This window comes from Macrotis lagotis, chromosome 8 (genome assembly GCF_037893015.1).
Source record: "Macrotis lagotis isolate mMagLag1 chromosome 8, bilby.v1.9.chrom.fasta, whole genome shotgun sequence".
NCBI lineage: Eukaryota > Metazoa > Chordata > Mammalia > Peramelemorphia > Peramelidae > Macrotis > Macrotis lagotis.
Genome location: NC_133665.1, coordinates 161,704,528 through 161,720,862, shown reverse-complemented (window position 1 = coordinate 161,720,862; position 16,335 = coordinate 161,704,528). Strand labels below are relative to the sequence as shown.

At 36.2% G+C, this 16,335-nt stretch overlaps 1 protein-coding gene across 21 annotated transcripts in view; it reads right to left on the bottom strand.

Moving 5' to 3' along the window:
• FOXP1 (forkhead box P1) overlaps nt 1-16,335 on the bottom strand; it is a 671,450-nt gene that overhangs the window by 5,845 nt on the left and 649,270 nt on the right. For 19 of the 21 annotated variants that reach the window (XM_074198735.1, XM_074198737.1, XM_074198738.1 and 16 more), the window contains 6 exons: nt 13,848-14,049; nt 13,659-13,738; nt 12,958-13,059; nt 8,848-8,969; nt 6,811-6,880; nt 1,931-2,097 (listed from right to left, as the gene is read on the bottom strand). In XM_074198735.1, coding sequence (XP_074054836.1) covers nt 1,931-2,097; nt 6,811-6,880; nt 8,848-8,969; nt 12,958-13,059; nt 13,659-13,738; nt 13,848-14,049 — 743 coding nt within the window. The remainder of the gene's footprint in view (nt 1-1,930; nt 2,098-6,810; nt 6,881-8,847; nt 8,970-12,957; nt 13,060-13,658; nt 13,739-13,847; nt 14,050-16,335) is intronic. The other 2 variants (XM_074198741.1, XM_074198744.1) reach the window with 1 other exon arrangement.

Genomic DNA, 16,335 nt, shown 5'->3' with positions numbered 1-16,335 from the left:
AAAAACAATTTGCATCATAGCGGGGTAGTGCATAGTGGAGGAGAATGAAAAAATGCCATTATAAAATGCACTTAATGGAAATAAGAGGTCACAAAGAGTAACTGTCTATGACACTGATAGTAGGCAGAGGAAATCTGCTGTTGACATATAATTACATTTAGCAAACAGGGTAAACCTGTGAGATTTGAGCAACATACTGTATGCATTTTGCCTTCTTTCTAAAGTCTTATGAAACCCAAGTTTCACTAGAAACTCAAAGATAACATTTTTCACAGTGCTAAACTCTAGGATCCCAAATATCTCCCAGGAATTGGCTGGGTGAATATAAAATTTTTAAATAAATTGTGTGTAGTATATTTATAGGATTGATCAAATAAATTCTAAATCTGCTTTTCCCAAAATGCTGCTCACACATTATTTTGATACCTATTGGAGATCATTTGGACATTTCCCAGGTTGTCCATCATCAACTAAACACTGGAGACTTGAGTCTGGGAAAAAAATCATTACTGTGCAACTGAGAATAAACCACCTCAATATTTGAAAGTAAATTCAGAGGGACACCAATGATAAAGATGAAAACAACCTATATTCACATGAGTATTAAAGAACACAACACTGTTAGTCTCACTAACAGCAGAATCAACATTTTAAATTGGGTCTGTCCATCTTAATTGAAAATGACTATTGCTAGTTTAAAGCTCTTTTGAAGAAGGTTGCTGGTAGGGTGATACTGCTGAAATATCAAAATATGCTACATTTCGGATTTCTCTCCCCACCTACTCTGAATATGGAGGTGGAAAAAAACACAGGCAGGTGGGGGGGGTAATCATTATATGTTGATTCCTTTTGATTTTAATGACAAGAGATTAAATCTTTACTCCCTCTTTCTTTTCAGTCACTGACAAGACCTTAAAACAAGCTGCTGGAAAAATGTGGCCTAAGCTCTGCTCACTCACTGAAAGTGTTTATAAGCAAACTATTTCAAGTGCTGAGAGTCACAAATATAAAATGCATCATTTCCGTAAAGAGGTCAACACCCAAAATGAACATGAATATTGAGACCTTCAGAAGTCCAGTTTTCTTCTCAAGTATTCAAATAATCACTCTTTTCTGGTCTTTTTTTTGGGGGGGGAGGGAAAGGGTTATTTACAGCCACACAAACTCACTTCTGTCACCCCATAAATGCTGCACACACCCATAGGGGCATCACGCCCTTCCTGCCTTACCCTTTCCTATTGTACAGAGCAGCCCCGGTTGCCATTCACAGTTAGCATGGACAGCAAGCTCCCATTATTTCATTCAGTTATATATGCACTCATTATACTGCCGTCTGCTGCTATAATGCTCCTATTAATTTTCCTTTTGATATTTTAAGAGCAATCTATAAATCATGTAGCCTTTCCTATGTGCCATCATTAATGCCTGGAAATAATGTTGTGTTTGGAATGTTAGTTTAAGCTTATCACACAACTTAGTAAACAAGCATAATTTTTTCCTCTCCTGGTACTAGCCATTCTCCTTTCTCTCCCCTTTAATCACCCTGAGACCCAAATCTTGAGATGTCAGAAAATTAAGTAAATCACAAACATGTTCATAGGAATGCACAACAATAATGATGATGATGATGATGCTCTAAGCTTTCAAGAAAAGTTTATGAGTTAACAACTTTATTTCTGTTTTGCAAAATGAGATAATATCACTGGTTTTATATGGGAGGTGTTCAGTGACCCTTTTATCCTTAAATCTATCAAAACATTTCTAGGAACTCTAACTTGTACTCTAACTTGTACCAATACCGAGGTCAATGAGAATTTCAGAAAAGGAATTCTTCCCTTCCCCACCTCTGACAGAAAACAGGGACACTGGCTTAGTGGTTCTGAGGTCACCACTGTCAAGAATGTAACCACCTTGTTTTATGTATACTTACATTGCTTGCATAGGGGAACGGCCCGGGCTACTGTCGCTCTCATTACTGTTTGTATGCTCCATCGCCCCATTCAGCTCTTCCCTCATAGCACTGGCTAAATTGCCCAGAGTGGGATTTCCCATGGAAGCAGTAGTGTAGAGAGGTATACTATTCTCAGCCATCGAAGCCTGTCAATGAGACGGAAAGAGTCTATGAAGAAATAAGGTTTGGAAACAGACACACCTGAGATATAGGTGGGGTGTATTTTCTCAGTCATGACAGGCTCATTTTCATAGGTGCTGCTTCCTGGCAAACAGAGTTTGGAGTCAGAGCAATCATAGATATTGTTTAAAAATGAAAAATCAACAACTCTAAATACTATGATATACTTCAGGCTTCAAGTCCGAGGCAATCCTTCTCACTCTACTTTAACCCCAAGAAACAGGAGGGAAAGTGTCTTTCTCTAGATCCTAGCACTTTGGAGGAGGGCTTGAGGGAGGAAGCCCCCCTCCCTCAAAGGGGAATGGACCTGGATTGAGTGGTTCCATGCATTTTGTACATGACTGAGAAAAGACTATGGAAAATGAGCTTTCTGTCTGATGCTTTCTTTTCAAGAATAGAATATTTACAGATCACATTGAAACAGAATGCAATTTTCATTTCTTTATCCATCTTTATAATGCCACTATTGGATATTATAGATTTGATAGGATTATTCTGACTGCAAAGCTCCAACTTATGAGAACTTCCATAAACAACATTTACCCTATAGAAAGGAAGCAGAATATAAAATATGAATCATATACAGGTATATATATTATATCTATATATATCCCCTGCTTAATGACTTTTTTAAAAAATTGAATAACTTTTATAGGTGAATTTTTAATGATGATATAAAATATTTTATATCCTCTAAAAAAGGGAGGAGGACTTAAATATCTCTTCTCTCTTAGGTCCTGAAGTATGTTAGGTTATTTTTAATGATAAAGTAGATAGAGAGATCTAGAAGCAACTTTGGAGGGCAAGAAAAAAGAGAATTAAAAATGAAAATAAAAAGACCTTCAATATGCTGTTTTCTTGTTGACTTTCCATTTCAATTTTAATGTGGGGAATGAGACATCACATTGGTTGAAGTCATTAAGTATCTACTATACCTAAATATTTTGTTTTGCTACAGTGCCCCAGTGAATTTTTCCATAGAAGATAAGCTTTAACAACCCTAGTCAGAGATCAGAAACAATCAAAAGCATCTCACTGATCCTACAATAGACCTGATTTTCCATCCTGTGTGAACCAACTTCCACGATAGGCTTTTCTTTGTACCTGGGGGCTGGGGGGCGAGGGGGGAGGAGATGATGAGGGTGGAGGGTTCTAGGCAGCAAGATTCTAAGTTGTGTAGCTGAGCAGCAAAGAGAATGCCTATTAAAATGATCCCAGCCTCACACGTGGTATCAACCCCAAATCCATAAACGACTTCCCACTCCATGCCACATATTTGGGGGGCTAAGCTAACTCACCTACACAGCTGTGGCTGATGGACTAGTGCCAAGGCCAGTCTCTTTGAGAGCCTACTCCCATTCTTCCTCTCCACATTTGAATTTATATAGCTGCCTTTTTTAAAAAAAAGAAATCAGAGGGTTATTTCCTCTGTTTTTGTTTCCAAATGTGGTGAACTCATTTTGATGAACAGCAACTTTGAGCATTCCCTAGTTTCCTACAGTTTGTGAAATAATTTAAGTCAAGTACTTTTTCCACACAGATCTCTTGTAATTGCAATAAAGCATTTTTTTTTGGCAGAGCAAGGAGAAAAAGCAATTGCCAGAATTATTTTTTGCAAACTGCAGCTGGGCAAGAGGCCTCCTAGCTGCCTTCACTGAAACCCAATGGTCACGCCTCACCAAATAATGGGCAGTTCTTTGGGGATGATTACTCCAACTTCTCTGAAGTGGGAATGTCACAAGATCAAGTTTCTTTCCTGATATTTTCATTACTTCATGGTTTCAACCTGGATAGAAATGATATAGCCTCCATCTTAGGATGGTGGTATTCTGAACTCAAACCAAAGGGCAAAAAGGCATCAATTTTGAGACCTTTTTGTGAGAACTTTCCAGGGGGTGGGAGGGAGGAGGAGAGAGAAGGTTAATTCTAAGTCCCTCCAGTACTTTTGCAGGAGGGATAAGACAAATGCTTCTTTTCTTTCAGTCTTCAGATATCAGAGTCTGCACACTTCCCCAACTGAAGATGAAGGTAATTGGGGCAACTCCTTCCAGGTCAACTGTTTACTTTCATTCCTTGCCTTACCCTCATTCTTTGCTCTTTGAAGGAAGTTTCTAAATGTGTCTTTGGAAAAGTTGCTCAGGAGAGGAAGAATAGCCAAGACTGGGAAAACCTGAATAAATACTTATGTATAGATTTTTTAATTAAGAATGCCCAATCACTATGTACTTACACTGTGGTACACAGAATGGAAAAGAAGCCTACCAAATCTGTCCCCAGGAAGACAGAAAGAGAAAACAGAAGAACTAACTGCTCTTCTGGAACACATGAAAACTTTATGATCTGAGGATAAGCCATGTGACCTAGACTAAAGGTAAACATAACCTGACCTATGGCCCCAAATTGAACACTTTAAGTGACTGTGACTTTCTGTTCTTAATCTGGAATAGAAGTATAGACACAGGTGGATAATTTTTTTTTTCCTGAAAAGGACTTAATTTCTTATAGTCTATGCCTACACAAAGGTCCTAGGGTCACCTCAGAGTTTGTTTGTTTGCCAAAACACCAAAATGCTCGAAGCCCTTTAAATATTTCCTATCCTTAAGTTAGTAAAACATTTTGCCATCCTCTGGAAAAAGGAACTCTATAAATGTAAAGTATTACTGTTACCCTTAGTTACTATCACTATTCCTAGGCTTAATGAGTTCCATGCTTTATTTCTGTAGATCATGTGGTCCCACTTTATATGGTGGGTACCATACCATGCTGAATGCCACATTATGTTCCTTCAGAATTTTTAAATTTTCATTTTTTTTCTGGAAAAATGCCACTATTATTTTTGTTCCTCTTTGGAAATGGAAGACAATGGAAGAATTGCTGTGGGCATCACCATGTTGTTAGATCCATTTAATTAACCCAGCAGAGAGGTATCTTATGATGTTGTCTATCCATAAGGATCCAAAATAGCAAAGGGAAAAAGACTTTTAAGACTTTGATCAGAATTAATTCATTCATCTAGACCTATTGTGGGCACAAGAGAGAGAATCCATTCTCCTGGAAAATCTGAAAATAGTTTTGGGGGTTATCAAAGGAAACAGGGATGGATAAAGATGATGACATCACCACATGTTTCAAAAATAAAACATGAACAGTTCTGTAATGAGAAGCATACTAATTGAAATTAGTCACATAGTTAACAGAATCCAGAGGAATGCAGGATCATTTCATTTTTGCCTTTCAGTCTCATGAATGTAAAATGTGCCTGTAATCTTAATACTATTCCAGAGACAGAGCAGCCTTTAAATTCACACTTCATACGACTCCAGGGAAAATAAGTTACTAATGAATGGTATTTACAGTGGCTGCCTTTACACATGCTTTCACATTTGCTTTTCTGAAGTTACTGTGTCAACTAAAATAATTAAAAGAAATGCAAAAAGTCATTTCTCCAATTAATTTGTTTCCTGCTTGGGGAAAAAAATGAAATTGCTTAAGTGATAAGTCTGATCAATTTCCCTCCGAAATTTAATTGTGCACAATATACTTAATTCTTTATTGATAGTTTATCCAGTACTATGTGATGTGAGGAACCTGCCACCTAAAGAGAGCTGGGATACACTGAGCAAATACTTAATCTCTTAATTCAAAAAAAGTTCAGGAAAAAGCATTTTCAAGTTTTTAGAAACTTTTATTTATAAGTTTTAAAAACTCATTTGAACTAATTTACTAAGTCAAATTTAAAAAAAAAAAAGAAACAAAACAAGGACAAAGCCCAACTCTTCAAGAGTAGTCTGGTTATGGATAAGCAATTTCTAGGGATCTAGATACTTTTTAGGTAACTTAATTAGAAGTTACAGGAGTTATCTGAAAGGTTTTGGAAATAACCCACTCAACCTCTGCAACTATTTTTCTCCCTCTCATCCTGTAGATTTATAGGTTCAGAAACACTAGAATGAGGATGCAATGGAAAGGATGCCCAGTGACTAACCTTCTCTGGTATTACCAGAGAGGGAAGCAAACTTCTGCCTACCTAATATTGACTTCCCCTCCCCTTCTGAAATAGAGATTATGTAATGTGCTCTGAATCCGTAGGCAACATCAAATTCTATGGGCAGGTTACATAATCCCGCATGTTTTGCACCAAACCCAAAGACATTTTCTCCGACATCTCTATAGTTTAAACGAAAACATCTGTATCATCCGTTCACTTTTACGGAGTGAACCAAATACTGATTTCAGAACAAAAGAAAAACATGCTAAAATTGACTTAAAAAGAAAAAAGATATGCTTTCTCTTTAAAGCCAGGAACAATAGAAGGTCATGTGACATAGTATCCTATCATTCAGCACATTAATAGCTGTGCTAGAGTAATTACACTTGTGGTATTTTTGCCTCAAGTGAAATTCTGAAATAAGAGGATGGAAATTATGATACTGCTGATAAATATTAATAAGTGAACTTTTAATTTTTTTGCCACAATATTCAAAATGCTAAGCATCCGACTAATGCTGAAGCAGTCTGATATGTGTTTGCCTCCAGGGACTATGATGCTTTGTGCACTTAAGAAAAAAGTTTAACGGAATTAAAATTTAATATCTAATTAGAGCAAGGCTAATATATTTTGAAATGAGTGGGGAAGACACATGCCTCTGTTGCATCTTTGGTACAGTCATTAATCTTACCTGTAAAGCAGCATTGAGAGGTGTACAGTAGGCGTGGCTGCTCTGTATATTTTTAATAAGAGAAGGGTTACTGCATGAGAAAAAGATAAAAACTCAAAGTTAAATACAATCAACTCTCGATTTACTCTCTAAGTTCTGTTTTCAAGTCTGTTGGTTTTCCTTCCAAATCAGAAAAATACATATTTGGTAAGTTCTCCCAGAAAAAAAGTAAAAAAAAAAAAAAACCCAAAAAACAAACCCTGGTATATTTAGATTACCTTGTTCACCTAGAAACTGGGCATTTGTAATTTTAAGTCTCACCTGCTTGAAAGCCTTAATAAGCATTATGTAGTAGTACTAATCTTGACTGTCCATTGGAGATGGGAATTTCTATCACAAACAAGAAATCTTACAAGACAGCCTTCCATCCCAAAAGCACTATCAAAACCAAAGGTCTGATGGGGGGAAAAAGAAAGCTCCAGCCAATGTGGGGCAGTAAGGATGTCGTCATGAACTAGTTAATGACCCTGACAAACAAGGCTGATGGAGCAAGGGTTCAGACACTTAAAAAGTGAGAATGTAGGGAACCCACTGGTCAGGAAACAGTGGAGTCCTCCTTGACTGTGGCTTCTGGGATATCACTTAGTTATTAACAGGAGATAAGAAGGGGGATATTTCTGGGGATATCAGGTGGTTTCAATGCATCAATCTTTGGTAATGGGAAGAAGATTATTATATAACATAGTAAAAATAAAGGATAAATAGAACACAATGATATAAAAAATTTGCATATAAAATATATTCTAGTAAAGAAACTTCCTTTTTTAATGCAAATGTGCAACTGTCCTGAAACTCAAGAGTTTCAGAGAAGGAGATCTGGCACTACCTTTTTTTTTTAATGGACAGTTCAAGATAGTATTTTAATCTCAGTGGCCTAAAAAGAGTCAAAATATTAAATCAGCAGATGAGATACAATGGGGAAAGTACCTGACTCCAATAGGAAGGCTGGAGCTTTCCATGTAGACACTTAAGAAATTTTTGTGAATTAAATTGCATCTTTAAAATGTTTGGAAGTTAATTTTTTTTCCTCAGTGCTTAGAGCATTTTAAGCATTCATTTCATTATACTTATATTGTTATGCTGAATGAACAGTAGAAGAGATTAACCTGAGTCTCATTAAATGCAAATTCCAAACCTAAGTAAAAGTTGTCTTTCCACTTGGAACAAAATATCTCAATTAGAGGGTCTCTATCAGTTGTTCAATTAGAGGGTCACAATAAGTTGCTGAATCCTACCGACAAACAACATTGGCATTAAAGATGTCAAAAAAGCATTATTCAAGGCACTGGTATTGAGAGAAACAAGAGAAATACATATACAGTCACAAAACTTAGTTCCATTGTAAGAAAGTGTGGCATCACTATTGGTGAAATGCAAAACTACATGAGATGAGTCAACCATGCAAAGCAAAGCAACAGCAGAAAAAAAAAATAAAAGCAAGTAAAAAGTCTTACTGTGCAACAAGCTCGTCAAAGTTTTCATCAGGGCAGTATTTTCGAGGACGGCCTCGTTGAATATGGCGGCCACGTTTAAACTCTTCATCATCAACAGTCCAAAAGGACCCAAACTCATCCTCTACTCTGATAAAGCACTTATGCAGGGAGAGGTTGGTGCGAATGGCACCCTGGGACAAGAGCAGCAGCAAAGGAGATGAAGTGGAAACAAAGGGACGCGGGATTGGGGGTAGAACAGACATCAAATACAAGGAAAAGGAAAAAGAAAATAAAATGCGATAAGCATAAGCAAATGGTTTGTGAGGGTTAATATGCATTGCCGCCTACAAGCTACTAGCATGTGATGCAACGGACACCAAGCAAGCAGGGTCAGGGAGACTGGTGGGCATACAAACAGTAGTGATGAAATGCTTTTTTGTTCCCTTAACTGAAACAACGTGAAACCGCCTTCTTCGTCTAATGCCGTCTAGCAGCCAAAAGCCTCTATGTGAAACTGTAAGCATGATCCAAGCTAGGCTAAGAAGTTCAAACATGGTGGACATACCCACTGATCTTTTGTGGCCTTCGTTTTTGGAACTCTACTTCATCCACTGTCCATACTGCCCCTTTAACGTTTTCTACTCGCACAAAACACTTGTGAAGACTAAGATTATGACGCACTGCATTCTGCAGCAGGTATAAAAGAGAAAAAATTCAGAATTTTCTATAAGAAAAGGCTTGTCATTGTCCAAAAACAGCAGTAAATTCAGCCTAACAATCTGCATTTGTAAAATCAACCCATTATCTGCCACCCCCGTGGACCACTGGTTTGTAGTTAACGGTTTTCTTTTCCAAAGGTGAAAATGAAATCTCAGGACCAAAATTAGGAATCAGAACTTTAGAAATGACCAGTGACTAGACTTAAATCATAATGAGTCAAAAAGTTTTTGTGTATGCACACCAACCAATAGTAGGTTTCAGATTACAAAACATATAACACTGTGAATATTTCTTCAAAATAGATGTTTAAACCATCAAATCTTCTCCTAGAAAAGAAGCATTTTTTAAAACAGAACAGAGAAAGAAAAATTCTATGTTAACAATGTCAGATACAATATCATTGAGGGTCTTGTAACTTTTTTAGTCTCACATTTATTAAGTATCATCCTATGTTTTATTTGAAGGATAAAGGACTTTCTCCATATGCTGTTGATGGGATAATTTTTACTTTAAATGGAATTTACCACTACTGCCCCCACACCTCCAACTCCTACATCACCTCCATGGACCAGCATCCATCATTAAGCCATGTCTTCCCTTAATATACAGAAACAAAAGTTGGCCCTCACTGCTGGCAAGTGACTTTCTAAACTGAGTAAGAGCCAAAAGAACACATGGGAAGGGCTCTTGGTGGCAAAATGATGAGATCCCTGCAGCTGATTACTATTACAGACACATGTTTCTTCCTTATGGTTGAAAGTGCCCTTCTGCTGGTCATTCCTAAGCTAAGATGCTCACACTCTGTTATTAAAAAGTATTTTAAAGCAAAGGTATAAACCACTCATTCTTCTATCTTTTGTTGGATTCAGGATGATGGACAACCCTTATTTTCTATCTTGAGAGGTTTCTGAATTTTTTATATTTGACTTAAAAAAACCCTTCCCCCACAAAACCTTTAAATTGAAAAGTACTCTTACATTTTTTAGCACTTTATAGTTTTCAAAGCACTTTCATTGACAACAGCCTCCCTTGAGCCTCACAACTTTGGGAGGTAGGAGACAAGAGAAGAATCATTCATTTTAATTTACAGGTGAAGGAACTGAGGCCAAGGGGCATGGCTGGAAAGTAGACTAGTCAGAATTCTTGTTCAGTTAATGAGCTATTCAAAATTGGCACAATCAAGGGACATGGGCATATCACTGATTTGTAAGCTCCTAGACTGCAACTTTCTGATCTCAGTGGAAAATTAGTGATGGTTCACAGAAGATGGGTTCAGAAGTTTAGTTTTGTTTTTCATTTTATTAGGCTTGTAATTTTATTGTTGTTGGGAATTCTGAGTAAGGAATTCTTTCTAAAATGCACATCAAAAACAGCTCTGCAATAAATGGTTTTAAAGTTCCTTAAAACTGATTTTTTTTAAAGTCAAATCCCTCAGAATTTCATAACAAAATAAGAGTACTATAAAATTCAAAGTTATCACCTTTGGAGATATATCATCAACGATCCTGCTTTTAATTTCTCAAACATTTCGTGATCACCTCCTTGGAACTACCTTCAGAGCCTAGTTGCACAATCTTATGCAAACATTACTCTTTAAGAGTGAATTTGATTTTTTTCCTACATGACAAATCATTTAGAACCAAGTGTGAGCAAATTAAGATCAGTGAGAATTCTGTTCAATCAAACCAACTGGATGACCCCCTCCATTAAGTAAGGTATTTTTCAGGGGCAGGTTGGATTAGATAGTTCCTAAGGTGGCATTAAGTTCTGCTGTCACAGACCCCCATTGTAAATTAAAAACTAATTAGAAAGTAAAGAGAAGCTTTATTTTTCTGTTCATGTGTCTCAGAAACAGGCTCTGAAGAGAACTTCCAAAGAAGAGCTTAACAGAAACACGACCCATATATTACATATCATATAAGAAACTACCCCTGTGCAAGGGGGGTATCAAACAAATTAAAGAAAAATTCTCAACAAACCCAGGTTATACACGGAAAGAATGAATAGCAACACAGATAATTATTGAGGCAGCTAAGTGATAAAGTGAATAGGGTACTGGACTTGGAGTCTGGTAGTTGCTCCATCATTTTCAGTCATATCCAATGCTTCATGACCTATTTGAGGTTTTCTTCAGAATGATACTGGAGTGGTTTGCCATTTCCATTTCCAGTTCATTTTACAGATGAGGAAAATGGAAAAAGAGGGTCACACAGCAAATAAGTGTCTGAGGCCAGAGTCAAACTTAGGAATAAGCCTTCCTAATTCCAGGCCTGGTACTCTAACCACTAAACTATCTACCTGAATTCAAATTTGATACAACTTATGTTTATATTGCAAACTAAATGAAAGTAACTTTTAAAAAAATTAATAGATAACTGAAAATACTGGCTCTTCTCAGATATAACTTTAAATTGCCATTTAACTCTGTATCTAAGATGGATGATAATGGAAATAAGGAACTATGGGTACAATTAAAGATACATATATGAGGTATTTAATCATTTCAACTATGATCATCACTTTTGAATGTCACCTACATCTTCAATTTTGAGGAAAAGTTATGTTGGAAAAACAAAATCTAAATACTATGTTAATGTCCAGAAATTTCTGAAATTTTAAATGACATTAAGTCATTCTTTTTCCTCTTTTAATTTTATAGCTCCATCAATTTTGACCAGGATGGTACAGGATTCAAAGTCAAAATCAAAATCCAGTTCAAGTTTTTAGGCAGAAAGACAAACTTCATATACATCTTTATCTTAGGTATCATATTTCCTTATCAATGATTTACCAGTTAATCCTATTCATGGCTAAGTATAATACAATTTTAAAATTTGTTTCAATAATATTTCTTCCATCACAGTTAACATTAGGAAATAGCAATGGAATTTTTTGTGTGTTTTCTGGATAAAACAAACAAAACTCATCCCTTTTTTGGGCACAAGCTATTTTTAGATCCCATCAGTATTTAAGAAAAAAAATAAATATATTCACGCATCTAATGCTTCAGATGACACACACATGATAGTGGTTCAACTTAATTCGAAAGGAAGCTCTTTGGCTCCCAAGGACCGTTTAAAAAGAAAAGAAAATAAGAGCTAGAGGGAGAAACTTAGGGGTAGTCCAATGACTTGGAGGTCCATGCCCTGAGACTACCTTGCAATTGAAAACTACTGGAAACTTTAAATGGGGTGTCCAAGATGACTCCTGAGTTCAATCATAAAATCTCTTAGAATGGTGAAGCTGAATGAGGCCCTGAGAGATCATTGCAAAGAGAGTTATAAGAAGATTCCAGTATTTCTTGTTCTAGTCAGAAAATAAAAAGATATTTATTTGGAGAGGGAGGATGGTGACTATTTCTGAAGCCTCTTCATGCTGTGAAAGACTCTCAAAAACATCAGTCAATTGAAAAACAAAGCCTAAGCTTCTATTATTTTGGCTTTTCCATCCCATGGGTTCAATTTTTTTCCAACCTAATTATAAACCAAAGTTGTGACAAAATGGCAGAATATTTTTCCAGGTATCAATCGTATGAGGAAACAAAATATCCATCTCCACTAATGATGATTGTGGGTGAAGGGCTAGAAGAATGAAAGCTTTGTATAAGTAGTAACAAGACAAGCCCAATGTAACACTCTATCCCTTTATCCTACATATTCCAGCTGGAAAGATAGAATTTCACTGCTAAGAGCAACAACCACAGATGAACTGGTATAATCATGGGAGAGAAAGCCAATAATGAGAGGCTTCAATTAGTGCTTTTCAAAGACGGAAGAAGTTTCCTGCCAAATCTCAAATCATTCCTGTGGATGAGATCGTTTTTGTGTGTCAAAACAAGCAATATAGATTGAATGCCCTCGTGGAGTTACAACTGTATCATGGCATCTGCTGGCACTGCCTATTTTAGACATGGTTAAAAAAAAAAGACAAGAGGAAGGTGAATGAAAAGGCTTACCTTCCACGTTGCTGCATTGCGCCGGAAGTAAGCAAACATTCGCGTGAACCAGTTATAGATTTCATTTAGGGTTAGTTGCTTTTCTGGAGATTCAAGAATAGCCTATGGCATGAATAATAATGGAAGAGAATTTATGACCATTTCATCACAATCACCATCATACCTTTCTTTGAAAATATTAAACCATTGTGATTTGGAGCAAAAATCCTAAGAAGACTTTCACAAAACGATCTAAGATTAATGGTTGTATTTAACAGTTCAATAGCAAAATTCAAAATGGAATTATCTAATTGTTTTGAGTTTTTATTTCTGTTTCCTTACAGAAATATTAATTTATTAGTCATTCATAAAGCAGAATCAAAGAGAAATGCAAAACATTTCACTAGCTGATTAAAGCTCAGTAATTATTTAGAGCTCAGATTAATTCTAGGGATCAGAGATTACTGTAGCTTGTGATAATTGACTTGCCATCTTTAAACAGGCTCATTTTCACTGTTGTGTGAAATGAATTTCCTAATAATCACATCGTATTGTAATACTTAATCAAAAGCAATTATGTTATATATTGCAGTTTTAAAAAACCTTATAGAAAAGGTTTGAGCATGCCTGCATACTAAACGGTTTTAAATCTATTTCATCAATATAAGATGTACATAGACATGTCTGCTTTTTTTGATTTTCTTTTGGGGGAATTTACTTACCTGCCTAATTAAAGATGCATATGTAAAGGGTGGTCTAACTTCTGCGTTCTTATAAAATTCTTGGTTCTGCGCGATATCTGCTAAATAAGAATCATTGTCCTGTTAATTTTCACTTCGACAAAAAGCAAAATGCTCACATAGAGTGATCTCAAACGTCACATTTCTTCTGATGAGGAGTAAAGCAGTTACCTGAAGAAATGGGCACATTGTATTTATCCGAGTACCGCCTTCTGATGGGTCCCACATTGTGCATGCTGGTGGTAGTGATGACAGAAGGTCCTTGGGTGACAGGAGTGATGGGTGTTGTAGGGGTAGTAGGAGTATGAGGTAAGCTCTGTGGAGAAGCCTCCGATGCTGTTTTGGAGAGTGTGACGCTTGATACCAGATTCAACTGGGAAGAAAAGCAAGAAAGGGTTTTGAAAGACCTTCATAACATAAAAGTCATGCAAGAATAAGTGGTGGATGCCTGTCTAGTTTTATTACTGGAAAGACATCAACAGAACTGGAAATCCTCAATGGAGGCCCAAGGGGAATTTCCACTGAAAAAAAGACAATTTATCTGTGGTGGTGGTGTATATTTTTTTGGCAAAAATGGTAATTGTTTTCCTAGTCTTGGACACATTCTTGTGGTAAGGCAGCAGGATGACTGGGAAACAGATCCTTTGTTTTTTCCTTCTATCTCAACTAAATCCGGAGAGAAGAGTAGTCACTTGACCATAGAAGAACTCAGTATCTTTATTTCCCTTTAAAGTAAACCTAACTATGCTCTTGAAATCAAACCGTACTCAAATCCACTGACTAAAGAATTAAAATCCATAACTGCTGAGAGAATTATGAACAGGGGCTTTAAAACTCACATCTTCCACAAAAACACATAATCATATAAAGATCCAGAAAATGGTATTTACTATGTATACTAATTAACATGACAATGATATTTAGAGAGGTGGGTGTGTCTTCAGAGTTTCAATTTGTTGAGTTTACCAATTTAGCAAACATTTCTTAAGGTCTATCTCTGAGCCAGATGCAGTGCTACTGGGTGGGAGATAAAAACAAAAATGAAAGAGAGTCCTTGCCCTCAAGGGATTTACATTCTACTGAGTAGACACAACATGATCAAAGATAAGCAAATACCAAGTGGATTTTAAAGTAGAAAGTAATTTCGAGAGGGAGAGAACAGCTGGGAAGGAGGTGGCATTCTGAAAGGCCTTTGCCTAGGCAATAGGACCTGTGCTAGCACTGAAGGAAGCTGCAGATTCGATGAAGAAAATCAATGATGTAGTAGGCATGGGCATGTGTTTATTAGCTTTAGATCTCCACTGTTTAGTAGGGTATCTGGAGCATAAAGTAGGTGTTTAATTGAACTGAGGTGAAGGGAAGGAGGAAATGCCTTTCAGCATAAAAGATGATATACAAAGCCAAGCTAAAACTGCAGTTTAACTAAAACACTGAAGCCATGATGGGCAAAATAGGAAATATGACTGGGAAGATAGGTAGTAAACATATAGAGGGCTTTAAATGGCAAGATGAGGTCAGGTGGAGAAAAGCAAAACACTTTATTACAAATATTTCAAATGCTATCATCTTTTTTTTGGATTTTGCTATTTTAAAATATTTTGGCCATTATTCTGTACAAAACACTCTAATAATATTTGCCATGATTCTCTGGATGGCTCTGTGCACATGTGCATACATGTATGAGAGATGGGGGGGACTTTCCATTTGGTTATTCTGAAAAATAAAAATGACCACCTGGTTTTAATACACTTATTATAATAGTAGGCATATATGTTTTGATGCTGAGACACAACCAAAAAATAAAGAAAAAATCCTAGACGCTTCACTAATTTATGCTTTGCTGATTCCAAGACTATCAATTATAGATGGACTGAGATCTGCATTGAAAGAAGTTCCACCCCACTACTCTGATGAAATCAGTTTCTTAGTATGTTGTTGGTGAAATAATTTTAAAATAGTTTTAATAACCTTCATAATAAAGGGAAATGATTTATTTATCTATCTTTATATTTGGATTGTTGTGCCATTTATTGGGGATGTTTGAGGGTGCAACATCTTATTGATCAGTGATTAAAATCAAAATAAATGCAAAGATATCTAAAAAGAACCAATCTCAACATCATAAAAGACTCTTAAATGTATTTACATATTAGGGATTATAAACAGTTATTTGGTTTCTAATGACTATGGGGAACAAAACAAAAATTACCATACACTGCATTTAGAATTCCTATACAGATTAATATGTTATGTACTTTTTCTATTTTTAAAGAGAAATTCTGAGAGATATAGGAAATGCAAATTTTTGAGGTGAAATACAGTGGCAAAAAAGCAAGGACTGGTTCTGAGCAATAATTTTGGAACTTTGTAGTAAAAGTTCTGGATGACAATGTTGGAATTTTGTAGGAAAAGCTTCTGAATTGTTCCCACCTTTTAAAGAACTGAGTTTAAGCCCCAGCAAGAAAAGGTTCACATTAAAAACAAAAATCCCTGGCAGCACTATCTCTAATGGCAAAAATGTAGAGAAAAACAACTGAGGAAGGGTTGAGCAAATGGTGGTATATAAGTGAAAATGAATACTCTTGAACAACAAAGAAGCTTGAATACATGCCCAATACCTTCTGGCACTTAAACGTTTATTTGAATGGAAAGGTGACAC